General features: G+C 54.3%; 1 protein-coding gene across 2 annotated transcripts; it reads right to left on the bottom strand.

Annotated features, from left to right (window-relative positions):
• Positions 1-3792: 3792 nt before the first annotated feature.
• Positions 3793-10428, bottom strand: EOMES (eomesodermin). Of its 2 annotated transcripts, none has more exons than XM_043595577.1 (6): positions 9134-10428; positions 7985-8139; positions 7185-7306; positions 6580-6738; positions 6433-6494; positions 3793-5606 (listed from the first exon to the last, which is right to left on the bottom strand). In XM_043595577.1, the coding sequence occupies exons 1-6, from the start codon at positions 10033-10035 to the stop codon at positions 4925-4927; spliced, it is 2082 nt and encodes a 693-aa protein (XP_043451512.1). In that variant the 5' UTR covers positions 10036-10428; the 3' UTR covers positions 3793-4924. The 2 variants fall into 2 exon arrangements, with proteins under 2 accessions (XP_043451512.1, XP_043451511.1); XM_043595576.1 differs by having other exon boundaries at positions 3793-5663.
• Positions 10429-11023: the final 595 nt, after the last annotated feature.

Below are 11023 nucleotides of genomic sequence, written 5' to 3' on the forward strand. Positions count from 1 at the left end.
AGCTTTAAAAAGGTAGAGTGGGAGTGGGATAACGGAAAGAATTGTTTACCGAACGCTTCAGGACCCGACACAACCGCGGCTTCTGGAGTGGAAGGGAGCCCTGCGCGCCCGGGCAGATACTCTCCACGGCCACCAGATGGCGAAGGCTGCTCGCCGCCCGGGGGAGAAAGGCTCCCGCGTCTGGGCGCGGAATCTGCGGGGAGACTCCAAGGCCAAGGGCAAGGCGCTCCGCCGGTGCGCGGAAAGATGCGGCGAGCCTAAAGTGACAGAAGTTGCTATGGGAGTCCACAAGCTTATGGGAGCAAGTTTAGGGCTTTTTAAGGAGGCCGGGGCGTGAGGGGATTAAAGTCGGGGGGGGGGGGTGCACGCCGTGCTGCCTAAAATAAACAGTGACTCGCGCTCCGGGGTTGGTCCACGGATCCCTCAGAAGCCCTTTGGGGACCATCGCCCAGGGCCTGCTCTGTATGTGGCGCAGCTAATCCTTCCCCCGGGGAACTTGATGCGCTTCTTTGGCCAAGCTCAAAGGATTCCGAGGGCCAAGGAGAAAGGGGGGAAGGAGTAAATGAATCTCCAGGAGAGGAGGTTTATTTTTCTTTTAAGCCGTAATAAAGGGAAATTCGGTGGCCATCAAGGTGAGAGTCCCCATCATGTTAAAAAAAAATGCCCGTAAGTTTCAGGAGCTTTCAGGTTCCAGCGGGGGGGGGGGGGGGGGGGGGGGGGAAACAGTGTGGGCTGGGCCCAGGCCTCTTCCAGTCGCCCGCTGGAGTGCGACCCCGACGAGAGTGGGAGCAGGTGGACAGATTCCGCGCGTCTGAGTCCACGCGGGCGGGAGCTCACCTGCTCGAAAGCTAAACTTGAGGGGTGGGGGACAGAAGGATGGGGATTTTATGGCAGGTATGGAAGGGGACTCAGTCGGGCTCACCAACCGTTTTGCAAATTGTCTTTTGAAAGCGACTCCCGATGATGCCGGCATCTCCGCGAGTGAAGCCAAACTTTTGGAGTCGGCGTGCAGTGGAGTGCGGGACCTTGCGGCGCGAACACGAGAAAAGGGATGCGGCCGGCGTCCAGGCCAATGGAAAAGAGTGGCTTTAATTCCTGCCCCTACTGGAGTCTCAATTTCGATTAAACTCAAGGGGCATGCGAGAACGTTCTTACTCCGGTGCGTTTTTGTGACACCTGCATTTTTTTTTTTTAACTGCATCATCACACCCCCCCCCCCCCGCCCCCACCCCCAGTCGTTTGGTTCAGAGAGAAGGCAGGCACTGTGGAGGAAAGGGAAAACCGTGAGTCTGCCTTTACACCCAGGTTTAAAGCTAATCAAGGGTGTCTGGAAAAGCAGGAGCCTGGGATCCAAAGCTGATCTGGAGCTTGAAAGTCTCCATTCCGGGGTCGGGAGATGCTTTGCTGCAGACTCGGAAAGGGCTCCGAACCTCGGCCCTGGTTCGGAGTTTGGCGCGCGGGTCTGTGGCTCCCCCCCCCCCCACCGCGCGCGCACCCCTTTTCGTACTTACTCTTCCTGCCTTTCCCAGCGGGCCGCCCCCCACCCCACCCCCAGGAAAACTACCCGAGGGGCCAGCGGAGTTCGCAGCTTCGGCACCGAGAAGGAATCTTGGGACCACGGGGAGAGAACGCGTGCCGGGGCTGAGTGGCGAGCGGAGCGGAGCAAGGCCCAGCCCCGAGTTCTTCCCCAATCAGCAACCCTTCCAGGGTCTAGGAGAGGGCTGTTTGTCTGTTTGCTTTTTTTTTTTTTTTTTTTTTTTTTTTTTTTTTTTTTTTAATGTGAGTATGTAAAGGACAGCGTGGAAAATGGCAAACAACAGCATTTCCACCTCGGAGTAGGGTCCTTTAGGCCCTTCGTTTTCCTCTGGGCTTTCGTTGGGGTTTCTTCGCTTCACTGTGCGCTTTTGTCTGGGGGCAGGAACCGAGGTGAAGCGCACCCCGGCGGAGCAGCAGCCCCGCAGGCCAAGGGTCTCCACCCTGCGCCGGGAAGGCCGCCCGCCCGGGTGCAAACGCGGGGACCCTGGCGGCGAATGTCAACAAACGGGGCGCCGAGCCCTTGATCTTTATTTAAATAGAGGCTTGTTTATCGGTGTCATCCCGGGAGGATTAATTAGATACATCTCTTCACAATTTGAAGTCTGACACTCCATCTTAGGAATGCCTTATCACAAGGTGTTAATTGGGGCCACTCAGCCACTTACGTTTCTATTAAACACTGTGAGGGACTTTTCACAAGTACCAGGTTCTTTTTGCCGTGCGGTGCAAAAATATACAGGACTCGAAATAGACCGGGGCCAGAGTCTGCTGCAGCCCGGCGGTGATTAGCATCTTCCGGCTTTCTAGAGGGCAGAGCGCTGTCCCTCGCAATCCCGTCGCATCTCCCAATCCGTTACGGTTCCTCGGGGTGGGGCGGGGGGCGCTGACCAAGTGAGGGGGGGCTGCGAGTCCTCCCGCCAGAGTCTGACGCCGTCATCCACCATACGTGTGCATAAAACAGATTTCAAGCTTTCGTTTCTAGCGTCGTCAAATTCCGGGGGGCTTTGGCAAAGCGTTCGGAACAAGCACCATCGTAGACACGTGGGGCTAGCGGCCGGGTCCCCGAGGCCACGGGCGGCGCGGGAAGAAGTCGAGCCCGCGAAGGGTGCAGGGAATGGGAAAGTGGGGGGAGGCTCCTGGCGGCCTTAATTGGGCGCGGAAGAGGAGGAGGTCCCGGCTGATGGCTCGCCTCCCAGCGGCTAATCCTCTTAGCGGCTGCATTTCCGCGCCACGCAGTTTAGCAGAAAGACCCTCCTGGCCAGACCTTTACCCCGGGAGGGTCAGGAAGGGGCTGGAAAGGTTTGCAAGCCGGGCCAGAAGCCGTCTGCTGATAAGCCTGGCGGGACGTCTGGCGGGGGGACAAAGGGCCCTCCGCCCCACTCCTGGGTTTAACGTTTCGGCGGGCCCGAGGCTCAGCCAGGGGACGGGGTGGCCTTCGCCCTCCTGGGGAATGGGAGGCAAAGAAACGGAGCTAAACTCTGGGCGAACCGCTCCCAGGCTGCTGTTCGTCGAGCGGCACTGCACGGGACGACTGGAATCCTCCTTTGTAAGCGTCGCGCGCGCCCCTAGCCCGCGCCGCAGCCCCAGCGTCCCCGGAGTCGCCGGCCAAGTTTGGCTGCCCGCAAAGCGCCCCAGCCAGCAGCGACTCAGGCGAGCCGCCCGCGGCCGGGGGTGCGCCTCGGGGCTCCGCGTAGAAAAAAAAAGCCACAGGTCGGAGCAGAAACTGAGCCGTGGGAGGCCCCGCTTCCCGCCGCGCTTCAGGGACCAGTAACTCGTGGGCGCTCCAGGGGCCGCGGGGGTTCCCGGGGAGCCCACGTGGGTCCAGGGATGGGTGGCCCCAAGAAAGCCTAGGAAAAGGCGCAGAGAACGAAGTGGTCCCTGGCCCAGGCAGGTCCGGGAACCCACGGGCTGGGGGGCTGAGGTTTTTCCAGGCTGGGGCCCAGCATAGGCAATCCAGCCTCTCTACATCCTCCCCTCCTCCCCACCCCCACGGGCCCAATACCCATTGTCCAGACTTCCCAGTGGGGCGAGGAAATAACCCCATTCATCTTCAAGAAAAAAAAAAAAGAAGATAAACAAAAGCAATCCCACCCCCTCATGACTACTGTGTCCACTTACAGATTCTAGAACAAGGGGGTGGGGCTGGGGGAGGTAGGGAGGGGAACAGTGTTCATGCTGGAGAAGAGTGGAGGAAGAAACAAAATAAGGTCTTTAGAACAAAAAAGTAGAACTGTACAGAAGACGGAGCTATGCCGGTTCCCTTAATGAACCACATTTATTAAAAATGACTAAGACTGTACATAAAAATCCAAGATCTCTAAAAAGCCTATAGGAGCTGTGGCATCAGGTTTTAGTTTCTTCACATTACCGAGTTGGGTAGGGGGATGGCCAGAGGGTGAAATAGTTTTCCTTAAACACGTTTCAAGTTAGTACAGAGTAGCTGGATACATTCTTAACTATCTAAGAAGTAAACAGAATATTCCCAAACATCAGGGATGATGAGAGAACCAATCCCCCTGCCCCTGCAACTGTTGTCAGGTGATCTGGAAATTCTTTACAAAGCCAAAGCACCAATGTTACATAATCTCAGACACGTATGTAGACTATTTGTACAATATATCCCACATTATTCTACGGTGTATCTAAGCACACACAAAATTGTACACTTTAAAATTCTCTCTCTTTTTTTTTTTTTTTTTTTTTTTTTTGGCGACTCCCTCTTGCCTGCCCTCTCCTGAGTCCTACTGGCCACCCCAGCACGCAGCAGAGGCCTGGCAAGTGAGGCGATCCTGAACTAGGGCAAACATGGCTTGTTTCCAAAGCCTAGGAGGAATCCAAGTCAGGTAAAACCAGCACCTTCAGGAAAGTTTTTCTCACCTCCTAGGCCTAGCATCTTTTGTCCCCAGCAGAAAGTAACAGCAAAAAGTCCCTTGTTGAAGCTTAAGGCCCAGCCCTTTTCTTCCAGAAGCAAAACATCTTACCACTCTGGGATTCTCTTTGCTTACAGATTCACAAATAGAAATGAGAACCGAGGCTTTCAACTCATCGGATAGCGCTCAGCACTCCATCTTCGCAGCCCGATTCTCTGAATGTTTAGTGCCTCCAATAAATAGATCCAGAACCTCAAATAACCTTGGAATTTTAAAACACTTTAAAGTCCTTCCTTAATTTTATTTAAAAAAGAAACAAAAAATTGCCAGGCTTGTTTCAGTTACCTGCAGCAATCAAAAAGCTTTGGCACCTTCTTTTAGAGGATTGCACAAAACAGGATGCATCAAGGTGGAATGCAAACGTCTTTTTGGCAAACCTAGGCAAAGAAGACAACAAAAAACACCACCAAGTCCATCTGCAAAAAGTTAGCTCATTTTTACGAAGTTGAAGTAACTCTTTAGGGAGTGGTGTAAAAAGCATAATACCCCCCCATGCCTTTTGAGGTGTCTTTGCTGTACTCTTCGGCGTTAATGTCCTCACACTTTATGGAGGGAGAATTTTCATTGCTAGAGGTGCTAGGAGACAGCCGCCTTCGCTTACAAGCACTGGTGTATACCCCAGAATCATTGGAATCGAGAGACTTGATGGAAGGGGGTGTCTCTATCCAGGAAGAGCTAATTTCTTCTTTGACTTTCTCCTTGGAGAGCTGATCTTCGGAGAACACAGGGGGGCTGGTTCTGGAGGTCCATGGGAGTCCAGCGGCCATCTTCCTCTGATAAGAACCTCGACCTCCCCACCCTGCCATGGCAGGGAAGGTTGGGTCAGGGTAATACCCCAGGGCGTGGGACGTCTGGAGGGGCAAGGATTTAATACCATATGGGAGCAAGGTGCTGGAAGTATATTCAGACTCATAGGAACCGATGTCTAGTTTGTTGGTCCCAGGTTGCTGGACAGGCGTGACAAGCCACCGCTGGGGAGGGTTGGCCACCTCTTCGCTCTGTTGGGGTGAAAGGAGGCCGTTGGTCTGTGGCACGGTTCTCTCGCCATTATAATATCGGGCTTGAGGTAAAGTGTTGACAAAGGGCTCCGGGAAGAAGGACTGAACGCCGTACCGACCTCCAGGGACAATCTGATGGGATCTAGGAGAATCCGTGGGAGATGGAGTTAACCTGTCATTTTCGGAAGCGGTGTACATGCTACAATATAAAGAGAAACACTTAAAAAAAAAAAAAACCCTAATGTTGCCCCAAATAACCACCTCCCAGAAATCAAAAAGGCTCACTTAGTGGGTTGCACTGGGAGCACTGGTCTGCTGGAGTGGAGGGACGGAGGTAGGAGGCACATTGGCCCATTTCCGCTGGACTCTTGGCTCATGGGGGAAAAGTTTCCTCCCAAGCATTTAAGGACTGAAACTATAGAGAATCCACCTTTCTAAGTGCTGGGAGTTAAAGAAGGTGCAACTCTCCTTCGTCAATGTCAGGGGAGGAGCGCTGGCTGTGGTGTTAGAAATTCCAAATTTAAAAAGTATTGTGGGGTCTTGCTGTTTAAGGTGAAAATTACATCCTCTTAGTTTTCAGTTTTTCTTATGTAAAATGATCATCATCATAATAATAATAATAAAAGAAGGGGAGTAATAATACCTGTTCCTTAGAGGATAAAAAAAAAGTTGGCTCACATGAAAAGGAAGGTATATAAATGCAGATTATGAAAATTTCAAATCTCCACTCAAGTGTTAAAAAAAAAAAAAGCTCCTCATTTTTCAGCCCTTAACCTTCCTTTAGAAATGAACAAAACCCTTCTGTGAAAATTCTAAAGCAAGATTAGCTGAGGGAAAACTATGCAAAAAATAAAAATAGATAAAAATCCCAAAGATGAAAGCTCTTCCTAGAATGTTCTCTGAAAGTGTCTGGTTATGTATATCCTGTTCAAAGGTGACCACGCAAATATGAACAAAGTTGCACTTACGAATCATAGTTGTCCCTGAAGCCTTTTGCAAAGGGGTTATGGTCAATCTTTAGTTGAGTTATCTAGATAGGGGAGAAAAATAGTCGTTGAGTGCGTTATCACACCGGACCTGGCTGTAGAGGTTCTTGGGACAGTGGGGACACTCACGTCAGTGTTCTGGTAGGCAGTCACTGCAATGAACTGTGTTTCCGAGAAGGTAAAGGTCTGAGTCTTTGAGGGCTCATTCAAGTCCTCCACACCATCCTCTGTAACTTCAACAATGTGCAGCCGGGGTTGGTACTTGTGTAAAGACTGTAAGACTATCATCTGGAAATGGTATAGAAAAAGTGTCGCCAAATCCCAGAAGTCTCTTAGAGGCTCAGCAAAAGTAAATCTTGACAAACTACACAGTTTTGCGATGGGACTCCCGCTTGCTCCCCACGACCGCGACATTTTTCTATTGTCATTTTTCAGATCTTATCCTTGCTGCTTTTGAAACCTAAAAACACAGCCCAGCATGCATATTTGATAAACACTCTTTCCTCTTAGTTTGTGAAGTCCCCCAAAGCTTTTAGTATTTCTTTTCCTAACGGTCAATTCACTGTTACTGACATCTAGTGAAAATGAGAAAGGTCAAAAGGAAAAAAACAAAGGTTAGAAAGAGGCGAGCAAACAGGGAACAAGTGCACATATTACAAATACAGTGAAGGGTACGGAAACTCGTTAGGAAAGGGATCTACCACCAGAAGACACCCCATCCTCTGTCACTCTACCTGGGTGTTGTTGTTGTTTGCGCCTTTGTTATTGGTGAGTTTTAATTTCCCAAAAGAAATCTCCTGTCTCATCCAGTGGGAACCAGTATTAGGAGACTCTGGGTGAACATACATTTTGTTGCCTAAGAGAAAATGAAACAAAACACAAAACCCAAGCATACAGGGCTGATTACAAATGGACACACGGGGAGGGATGTCTGTTACCTCTGGGCAACATTTAAGAGCTACCCTTCCAGCCCAGTTTTCCCTGTGCTAGCTCTCCAACTAGACTCCACCCACAGCCCACCCAGGGCGCCTGTGCCTCCAGACTTCCCCGGACAAGGCAGTCATCTAATGCTAGCTCAAAATATAAAAATAGAACCACCAGGAGGTGTCTCTTGAAGGTCATTTTGGGGCCTTCTAAAGATGGAAGGGCAACGTCTGATGGAAAGTGGCTGGGTTTTCATGGGTGGACTCGACCTTGGCAGGGCTTTCTCAAGGCTTCAAAGACTGGAGCCCTTGCCCCCACCCCACCCCCACCCCGGGACAGAGGGTGGGGGGTAGGGGAGATTTAGTAGGAATTGGTAGGGGAGGAAGGAGTAGGGTACGGTAAAAGTACCAAAGTTTATATTGACAGGCAAGAAATCGTGGCTTGGCAATTCTCTCCCTCTCTCCAGATTCAAACAATATAAAGAAACTCATACTAACACCTCTGCAGATCAGGGGGAAGTATTCAATTTAAATGGGAGTTATCTGAGTTATCTGAGTCCAGGGTCCCCCGCTGGCCCGCTCCTCCCTGCCCGGGCCTCCTCTCTCCTCACCCTGCATGTTATTGTCGGCTTTGCCACAGGTCACCCACTTGCCTCCCTGGAATCGCCAGTGATTGGGGTCCGCCAGCACCACCTCTACGAACACGTTGTAGTGGGCAGTGGGATTGAGTCCGTTTATGTTGAAGCTCAAGAAAGGAAACATGCGCCTGTGCAAGGGAATAGAACCAGGGAAAACAATTTACATTCGGACCCCGGGAGCAGGCCCATTCTAGGCCGGGTTTGCGGCCACCTGGGGGTAGGTCGGAGCGGGACCTTTAGAAGTCTACAGAAAGAGCAGAAAACCGCCACATAACGTGGCCCTTATTCTGCAAAATATTTCTGACTTGGCAACTCTTGGAACATCTCTTTTCGGAGACAATCGACCCCAAAGTCAGTATTTCCCCAGTTCCCTCTCTCCCCACTCAAGTCCTTAATTTTTCTTCCAGGATGTGAAAAACTCTTTCATTTTTCTACGTACGAGTACCAGAGAACGACAGTCAGTTGTTCGTCTTAAAATTTTTGCAATTTTACTCGTCAGGCTCCAAGTTCCGCTTGAGCGCCCCTCTCCCAGCACCCACGCCTCGCTTTCCCCGTTAGTACCCACTATTAGCAGTTGAAAGTGTATCAGAACTTTCTCGCGCCCGGAACCCCACCAGGTCTGGCTCCAGGGCCTGCCTAACCAACCACCCCGACCAACCCACCCTCCGACGCTCATCTCCTCCAGGCGCCCCACGGAGACTGTGGCGCCTAAACTGCGGGAGCCCATCTACTGCGCTCAGGAGGCCTGCTCCTTTTCCCCATCCGCGGCTCTTCGCCGGTATGCAGGGAACAGCTAGTAAATCCAGCTTTGTGGACAAGCCCCAATTTCCATTTCCGCCTCCTTCTCGCCAGTCCAGGTGAGAGTGACCGGAGGGGAGGGGAAGGGAGGGGTGGAGGGGGGAGGGTGGGGGGGGGAGGAACAGCTGTAACGTTAGCACCCACCGCACACAAGGCGGTGCGCAGACCGGCAGGGACCCCGGCTTGGAGATGCGCGCGGAAAAACACTCTTCCAAGCCAAGCGCGGAACGAACGGGCACGGCTCCCTCACCCCCCCAGCCTTCCCCAGGACCACACAGTCACTCACTTGTCATTCACCTCGGGGCCCCTCGGCGCTGCGCTCACCTGCCCTGTTTCGTAATGATCATCTCGGTTTGGTGGCGGTGGAACTTGAGCCACAGAGGCCGGTTGCACAGGTAGACGTGGGCACGGAAGCCGGAACCAGGAACCCCCAACCCCCCCAGTCCTCCGCAGGAGCCCGCAGCTGCCGCCCCAGGGTACGGCCCATAGAGCGGAGCCCCCTGGCTGTACTGATAGGCGCCCGGGCCGCCTGCCCCGCCGCCGCCGCCGCCACCGCCGCCGCCGCCGCCCGCGCCACTACTCGCGCCGGCTCCCGGGCCGAACTGCGCCCTCCCAGGTGGGCACACAGCCGCGGGGAAGCCGCCGGGGGGCAGCATGGAGCCGTAGGGGTAGCGCGCCCCGTTGGGAGCAGGGTACACAGATCCGTGGGGCGCCCCGGCCGCCGCCTGGTAGGGGAAGAGCGAGCAGGGCGCGGCCAGTTCGGAGCCCTGAGGCCCGGGGGACTGGAGGTAGTAGCGCTCCGAGCTCAGGCTGTCCATGGAGTAGCGCGCGGTGGCGGCGGCGGCGGCGGCCGCGGCGGCGGCGGCGGCGGCGGCGGCAGAGGGCAGCTCTTCCTCCCCGCAGGGGGAGCCCTTGCGGCCGTCCGGGGGCCCGGGCTTGGCCACTGCCGCGGCGCTGGCGAAGGCGTCCCCGGCGTCGGCGTCACTGAGCATGGCCGCGGGGGCCCCCGCGCTGGCTGCTGTGGGTTCCCCGCTCCCAGTCTCGCACGAGAGGCTGCCAGGGAACTTCTTGGGCGCTTTGTCTAAGTCCAGCCTCTGAGGCGAGGGGGCCGCGCCAGGGAGGTGGCCTGCGCTCCCGCTGCCTCCGCCTCTCGCGCTCTCTAGCGGGTAGAAGTGAGCGCCGGGCAGGTTCACCGTGCTCACCAAGAGCTGCTCCCCTAACTGCATGCTTTGCAAAGCGCAGACGGCAGCTGGCTGCTTCCTCTCCTCCCGCGGCCTTAATATAAAGGCAGGATGGGGGAGCCAGCGCCCTCTTCCGAGGGGAAGGTAACTTCCCCTTCCTCCGGTGCTGGGGCTACCCACCTGGCTGCACGCGGGCGGCTAAGGCGCGCACTCGCGCGCCCCGACCCCAGCGTGCTGCAGCAAGGAAAACTCGCTGAGTTTGAAGGCAGGAGGTGGCAATTGACCGAAAAGCACTCTCCTTTTCCTTCTCTGTCCTCCTTGGCTCTCGGGATCCCCGTCCGCCTCCTCACTCACACCCAGGAAGAAGAGGACTAATATCTCTGCCCCATCCACCCACCAGCGCTGTCCTTTCTGCCCTTCTCGACTGCCCAACTGTCGGTCAAGTTGACCACTTGGAAACTTGCAGGCTGTCATTGGCTGCTTTATATACGTGAGGCCAGGGAGGGGCTTCGCTGCCCCACAGCCCAGGACCCTCCTATTGGCTGATGGAGGTGACACTAATTCAATTAGGCATTTACTAATTGGATCAAGTCGCCTGCGACTTTCTTTTCCTTTAGTCTTTTTTTTTTTCTTCCCAGAGACTCTGTCCTACTGTGAGAATCAGTCGTTGTGTCCATATTTTGCTAGAGTTTGGGGGAACAGGATTTGGGGGTCTCCGTAGCGGGGTCCACTCTAAGCATCGAAGTCATCTCAGCAGCCTGAGCGGAGGATGCGGAGGCGGGAGCAGGTTTTAGAGGCTGGCACCAGAAAGGCAACGCAAGCTGATGGCTTGCAGGGAGGCGCCGGTCCCTGAGCGGGGAGATCTGGGACGAGTCGGAGAGAGGCCGAAGCGAGGTCTCTTTCCCGGTCAGGGGCTGTGGCTTCAGGCACGCTTTCCTCCAGATAGGGGAGGGTTCCCCGGCCTTCAACACACGGGAACCACTTTTTGTTCGGTCCCATCCTTTTATTCATTGGGAAGGGTTTGTGAAGAGGA

Source organism: Prionailurus bengalensis, chromosome C2 (genome assembly GCF_016509475.1).
Source record: "Prionailurus bengalensis isolate Pbe53 chromosome C2, Fcat_Pben_1.1_paternal_pri, whole genome shotgun sequence".
Classification (NCBI taxonomy): Eukaryota; Metazoa; Chordata; class Mammalia; order Carnivora; family Felidae; genus Prionailurus; species Prionailurus bengalensis.

What these genes read in the sequence shown, in the direction of transcription:
- EOMES (XM_043595576.1), bottom strand. Translation starts at nt 10,035, where the DNA reads ATGCAGTTAGGGGAGCAGCTCTTGGTGAGCACGGTGAACCTGCCCGGC. An exon ending in AGCCGACAATAACATGCAGG is followed by an intron (nt 7,307 to 7,984) that starts GTGAGGAGAGAG and finishes ATTTTCTCTTAG; the next exon opens with GCAACAAAATGTATGTTCAC. An exon ending in TTCAGGGACAACTATGATTC is followed by an intron (nt 5,664 to 6,432) that starts GTAAGTGCAACT and finishes TTTATATTGTAG; the next exon opens with CATGTACACCGCTTCCGAAA.